This window comes from Oryza brachyantha, chromosome 4 (genome assembly GCF_000231095.2).
Source record: "Oryza brachyantha chromosome 4, ObraRS2, whole genome shotgun sequence".
Taxonomy (NCBI): Eukaryota; Viridiplantae; Streptophyta; class Magnoliopsida; order Poales; family Poaceae; genus Oryza; species Oryza brachyantha.
In genome coordinates, this window is record NC_023166.2 from 1,888,349 (window position 1) to 1,895,641 (window position 7,293).

The 7,293-nt window shown below is 37.7% G+C and overlaps 1 protein-coding gene across 1 annotated transcript; it reads right to left on the reverse strand.

Annotated features, from left to right (window-relative positions):
- Positions 1-433: 433 nt before the first annotated feature.
- On the reverse strand, positions 434-2,836 carry LOC102718538 (protein YIF1B-like). Its single transcript, XM_006652035.3, has 5 exons — positions 2,595-2,836; positions 1,589-1,797; positions 1,382-1,480; positions 1,139-1,290; positions 434-1,059 (listed from the first exon to the last, which is right to left on the reverse strand). Exons 2-5 carry the CDS (start codon positions 1,793-1,795, stop codon positions 678-680), a joined length of 840 nt encoding a protein of 279 aa, XP_006652098.1. The 5' UTR covers positions 1,796-1,797; positions 2,595-2,836; the 3' UTR covers positions 434-677.
- Between the last annotated feature and the right edge of the window lie 4,457 nt (positions 2,837-7,293).

The following is a 7,293-nucleotide window of genomic DNA, read 5'->3' on the forward strand; positions in this document are numbered from 1 at the left end:
CTTACAATCCCTCCGAGACAATGATTTTGGTTTTTATCGCTTGACAACTGGGATGTTGCTTGTCATTGTCATGGTTTTGTTTATTGCAAGCATTATGGTTGCTACTCGTTAGAATCATTATGTTCAAACCTTTCATGGTGGTATTTAGTCTTTATTAATCATCGTATGGCTGATTTGTTAGTTCTGAAATTAAGCGTTGAAATTGTCGTGCCAGTCTCTGTAACTATAAACCTGCAATCCTAAAATGTAGATCAAAACAGATGGAAAGCGTGCGTTCTATGTTCTCGTACAGGCAGAAATTACCTCCAATCACAAATATAGTAAAAAAAGAATTCCAAAACAGAACAGGTAACCAGACATCAAAAGCAAAAGGTGTATGGATGAAGGATTTCTGGGGAAAATATAGTTCCAAAAATATTCTAAAAGAGCAAAATTGTCTCCACAGGAACATTCTAAAACAAAATTATTTGCGGAGATCCAACATAAATCCACTTATAAGCTCAATAATAAAACTAATGAACTTTACACAGGCACATTATCTACCAAGCCCTGTCGATAAACATGCTCTAATGGACAAACGGCACAAGCTGTTGAAATCATTCATTGGAACTATTTTACAACGCGCCTAAACACCACAGTTAACTATTATACCGACAAAATGCAACCAGAAAAATTTCTCATGCACCTATATTGCCAAGCCAGAAGAACAGGGGGAACTGCGCGATTGCCAGGAAGAGCAAGAAATAGTGCTGCCGCGTTGAGTGCCTCTCGCTGCTCCTCATCTCCGTGAAGAGCACCCTCTTCATCGTCCTCACCAGGAACACCCCCATACAAAGGCTCATCCATGGCATCAGAACGTAATACGAGTAAGCCCACAGAAGCCTTGAGACAATGGCAAGTGAAAGCCCAGCAAATAAATATCCACCATAAGCTACCAGGTCAAGCAGTGGAACCTCACCACCGCCCATCGAGTAGAGCAGCCCTTTCAGGATCACAATCTGTAAGGCCCATCCAATGAGTCCTCTGCTAAAGTGAAGATTTATAGCTTCTGGAGTAAACCTGCATAGATGTCAATTGCATGAGGCACAATGGGCTTGATATGTTTCGCAATCAGAGAACAATAGTCAACAGAACTCACTTCCCCATGAAACCTAATGTGAAGCCCGCAAGAATAATGAAGCTACCAAATGCCATGAAAGGGATGTAAAGATCTGGTGCATTAATGTCATAGATTGGAGGTTTGTATGACAATCGGCCACCAACAGGCTCGCTTATCCTAGTCCAGTGCCCCTGAGAAGACAATGCAATTACTTGTTTGTTTCAGTACATCAGTTCAAAGAACAAAATCATTACAGTTTTTTTCTCTGAAAAAGCAATTTACCCTGTGAAGAAACGGAAACAGTATGACTTTCAACTTGTTCCTGACATACTGATCATTCACATGGAAGTAGTACTGTGGGTTGGAGAAGTACCTATTAATCTGCAAAATCAATACAAATTCAGAGGTGGTGCGAAAAACTAATAAGAACATAAGATAGTGAGCAATTAGAACACTAGGGAAGAACATGGTTCTTCACTGGCTCCTCACATTGCTTTGCATGAATTCTGAACTGGAACCCAGGAACTTCTCCCCATATGCTCCTAACCCAGTTTTAATTAGACCTGAGCTTGCACCATAAAATGGATTGCCAAATTGGCCAGGCTGAGGATTTGCTGAGGGCATCTGCCCGGCAGAAGGCATCTGCCCTATAGGAGGCATCTGCATTCCAGGGGGATTTCCATAATTATTGTACATGGCTGCAACAAAGAAACGGACAATGATTGGTCAAACGGATAGATGGATGGATGAATATGTACATACAGTGCGAATAAAAATGACTGAATCAAATCTTTCAACATGACATTAGCATTACTTGACATCCATAAGCATTTCAGTGTAGTACCCGGGGGGGGGGGGTGGTTCTTTTGCTTAATCACTAGGCATAGCATTCAAGTATTTCTGCTTTAATTTTGCACAGGATTTTGACACTAAATTGTCACAAATTGATTTCACCAGACTGAATATACAAAAAAAAAATCCCAAAGCAACACCTGAGAGATGAATAGTTGAAACATTCAACATGACATTAGCATAACTTAACATACATAAGCATTTGGTGTAGTACTTTTGCATAATCACTAGGCATAGCATTCAATTATTCCTGCTTATATTTTACACAACACACTCATTTAAAAAAATGCACAGGATTTTGACACTAAATTATCACAGATTGATTTCGCCAGACTGAATGTCCAAAAAACTAAAAAAATAATCCCCAAATCAACACCTGAGAGATGAATAGTTAAAACATGTAAAATCTAAAAAAAAAAAAGGTTCACCAAAGCAAATGATCCTTGCTGAAAGACTAACAACAACACGAGTATCTAAACGCGGCAGCGGATCAAACATGTAGCCTTGGGTTCTATACCTCTATGAGCTGAAGGAAACCCACAAAATCATCATTCCCAAGTGGAGTAAAGCAAAAATTAGGTGGATGTGTTAATCCAAGCGCGGGCGGATCAAGGACCGAGGGGAGGGAGGGAGGGAGGGATACCTTCAATTCAACTCAGAAACGGAATGGATCAAGACGATGGACGCGGCAGCAGGGGCGGTGCGGGGCGCGTGTGGCGAGAAGGTCGCGCAGGGGATCGAGCCGAGGGAGGGGGCGCGCCGCCTGCTCGCCGGACGCGTCGCGGCGCAGCAGCAGATCGGAGGGAGGCGGAGGAAAGCAAGCGCGGCTCGGTCTCTCGTTCGTCTCGTTTTGGTTTGGTTTCTTTCTTCGAGAGGAAGGAGAAAGGATGCTACTTTGCCGGCTCGTTTTGCATCAAACCCCCTTGAGTTTATTGTAATTCATTTATTGACGGTCGACGCGTTTTGGTGCTCTCACATCTTGCACGTTGGCTTGGTGTTGAGATTTTTTTTATTTTTTAAACTTTTTAATAAATAATGTTTGGCTGAAATTACTACCAGAAAAATAAATTATTAGTGATTATAAAATAATATATGAATATATATTATTTTATACGTATGTTTTTAGCAATCTAAAATAAAATGATAAAAAAATATGAGGCAAAAATCTCCAAAATAAATGTTTAAAAATTCAAATATGGCTTATAAGCATTTAAATATATAAATGAAAACATATGGGAGAACGCATATTGTTATGGACTCACATTGTTTCACATTGTGGATAAAGTAATTCGAACTATTTATGAATAATTTTTTTATACATGTCTGTAGCGATTAAAAATAAATGTTATACAATGTACTACGATGAAAAAATCATAAATTATTCTCAAAATTAAGTTTTTAAATTTAAATTTTAGCTTATAAACAAAACCGAAAGCGGAACGTTGGGAGCCGTATTGTCTGTGCATTACGTAAGCCCTGAATGATACATTTCATGTAAAAAAATTATATAAAAATTCCTCATATAATATTTTTAGAGAAGAATTTTAACTCCGCGTTAATTCATTCATTTGTGCTCTTAAATAGCTTTCTACATAACCCAAATCATCCAAAATCTTGAGAGATTTCAACCAGCGCCGTAGAGCTTTTATAAGGCAAGTTCGATTTCGAAAAGATCAAAACTTTGTAGTTTTTATCAGTAATTAGCATAAAACTTATAGCAATGGTTATTTATGGTCCTTCTTGTGGCACGGGTTCAAGCGCCAGTCTCCCAAACTCTACACAAGTTCATCTATTTTCGTAGCATTTGAAAAAATAGAATCATATTTCAAAGTATTTTTTTTTACAAAATATTGATTTCAGATATAGAATGCTTCGGATTATTTTACAGGAAAAAAAATTAAAAGTGTGATATTGAAGATTTAAATATATATAAATAAAACCTTATAGAAATCTGCAGAGGTAGCATTTCCTTTATTTCGTTATACCAAAGCACCAAACTGCCACCTTCGTCTGTTTGTAATTCAAAAATCCAAATGACTTCAAATTGTTGTTGTTTAATTTCTATTTCCTACATTATATTTCTTCCTTGAACCTCGAACACATTCATATGTAAGGAAAATTGTGAGAAACGATGATTTGTAAATTTTGTGCAAAATATCAACTCAAAATTCGATGCAGGCCGTCGACATTTATGTGCCATATAAGATCCGCCGAAATAATCCTATGCAAAAACTAACAAAAGATAAAACATAAAAGGAACCTATGTGCTAAAATTATTCTGAAGCTCCATAGAAGCACTTGGACAGATTAGGCGCAACTAGAGCTAGTTCACTGCTGGTTTGCATAGCTATAGCAGGTTGGTTTTGGAGGTTCATACATTCAGTGCACATACAATGTTCGAAGTTACAGGTCACTGTAATCGAATCATTAATCATCTGTGTCCAAGAAGGTTGATCACTCTGATGTTAGCATACAATAGATCACTTCTTGGGGTAGTCGGTATAATCAGGCCCGATGTCCCGCGATCCGGTATTCACATATGGCCCTCGAAATGTAGCCTGTGGAGGCAGAGGCTTTGATGAATCAATGATGGGTCTGTTCTTTGATTTCCTGAAGGGGCAAAGATAACAGAAGTATGGTGAGTGCATAATAATTCTCTCCATGATTATTAACAAGTGAAGGAAAGACAAAGAGTTACACTTACACAAAATAGAATGGAAATGCTAAGCCAGTACCAGCGAAGGCCAACAAACCAGTGGCAACTAAAACATTGCGTGCCTTGGACATGTGCTTGGCTCAAAAACCTATAAAAGAAACAGAAAAGAGGACTTCAGGATACTACGTAAAAATTGCAATTTTGAACATATAAAAAGCATGGTTGACTAGATAATCATGCTCTCACTGAGATGCTCAACCTAAAACTGTAAGTACTACTCCTATATCCCATCCATTCACAAGTGATTCTCGCACAAGATCACATACATAGTTCTTTACTGGCTGAACGATAATACAAACCATGTTCTATTATGCTCATGCTACCTGAATGGTTTCACAGGATCTAAAACTGTAAGTACTACTCATATATCCCATCCATTCAAAAGCGATTTTCATACAAAAAGATCACATACATAGTTCTTTACTGGCTGAACAATAATACAAACCATGTTCTATTATGCTCATGCTACCTGAATGGTTTCATAGGACCTAAAACTGTAAGTACTACTCATATATCCCATCCATTCACAAGTAATTCTCATACAAAAAGATCACATACCTAGTTCTTTACTGGCTGAACATTAATTCAAACCATGTTCTATTATGCTCATGTGAGTGAATAGTTGCTATTTAGTGCAAGGTAAGTTCCTGTTGCAAGGTATAAAAAAAATTATTTACAAATGGAATTTTCAAAATACCAAACTCAAACCAAGACCCTTGACTAAGTGAACATCTACGCACTTCAATCAGAAAATCATAATATTATTCTTATGTACTACTTAGGAGTACATTAGTAATTTGCCCCATTTAATAACAGGTTTCTCAACATTGAAACGGACAATGATTGGTCAAACCGATGGATGGATGGATGAATATGTACATACAGTGCGAAGAAAAATGACTGAATCAAATCTTTCAACATGACATTAGCATCACCTGACATCCATAAGCATTTCAGTGTAGTACCAGGGGGGGAGTTCTTTTGCTTAATCACTAGGCATAGCATTCAATTATTTCTGCTTTACAGGATTTTGACACTAAATTATCACAAATTGATTTCACCAGACTGAATATACAAAAAAAAAATGCCAAAGCAACACCTGAGAGATGAATAGTTGAAACATTCAACATGGCATTAGCATAACTTAACATACATAAGCATTTGGTGTAGTACTTTTGCATAATCACTATGCATAGCATTCAATTATTCCTGCTTATATTTTACACAACACACTCATTTAAAAAAATGCACAGGATTTTGACACTAAATTATCACAGATTGATTTCGCCAGACTGAATGTACAAAAAACTAAAAAATATCCCCAAATGAAATCTAAAAAAAAAAAAATTCACCAAAGCAAATGATCCTTCCTGAAAGACTAACAACAACACGAGTATCTAAACGCGGCAGCGGACCAAACATGCAGCCTGGGGTTCTATACCTCTATCAGCTGAAGGAAACCCACAAAATCATCATTCCCAAGTGGAGTAAAGCAAAAACTGGATGGATGTGTTAATCCAAGCGGGGGCAGATCAAGGGTCGAGGGGGAGGGAGGGAGGGATACCTTCAATTCAACTCAGAAACGGAACGGATCAAGACGATGGGCGCGGCAGCAGGGGCGGTGAGGGGCGCGCGTGGCGAGAAGGTCGCGCAGGGGATTGAGTCGAGGGAGGGGGTGGGGGGCGCCGCCTGCTCGCCGGACACGTCGCAGCGCAGCAGCAGATCGGAGGGAGGCGGAGGTGATGGAAAGCAAGCGCGGGTCGGTCTCTCTTCTCGTTTTGGTTTCTTTCTTCGAGAGGAAGGAGAAAGGATGCTACTTTGCCGGCTCGTTTTGCATCAAACCCCCCTGCTTTTATTGTAATTTATTTATTTACGATCGACGCATTTTGGTGCTCACATCGGCTGAAATTAGGCTTAAGCGAAATAATTTATTAATGATTATGAAATAACTTGTGAGTTATTTTTATATTTAGGTTCTTAGCGATCTAAAAGAAAGTGATGAAAAAATACGAGAAAAAACCCCAAAATAAATGTTAAAAACAGTCAAATTTAGCTTATAAGTATATAAGTATAAGCGAAAAATATGGTAGAATCCATATTGTTATAGACCAACATTGTCTCACTTTATGACAAAGTAATTCAAAACAATTTATGGGTAAAATTATTGTATGCATGTCCGTAGTGATTCAAAATAAATGTTATACAGTAAACTACGATGAAAAATCACAAATTATTTCCAAAAGTTCAGTTTTAAATTTAAATTTTGTCTTATAAACAAAACCAATGAGCTGAACATTGGGAGCCATAATCTCTGTCCATTACGTAAGCCCTGAATAGTATATTTCGTGTAAAAGTTATATAAAAGTCTCTCATACAATATTTTTATAAAAGAATTTTAACTTTGCAGTAATTAAATTATTCATTTGTGCTTTTAAATAGCTATGACATAACCCAAATCATCCCAAATCTTGAGAGATTCCAACCAGCGTCATAGAGGTTTAATAAGTTAAGTTTTTTATCAGTAATTAGCATAAAACTTATAGCAATGGTTATTTATGGTCCATATTGTGGCACGGGTTCCAGCGCCAGTCTCCCAGACTCTACAGAAGTATGTGTATTTTCCTAG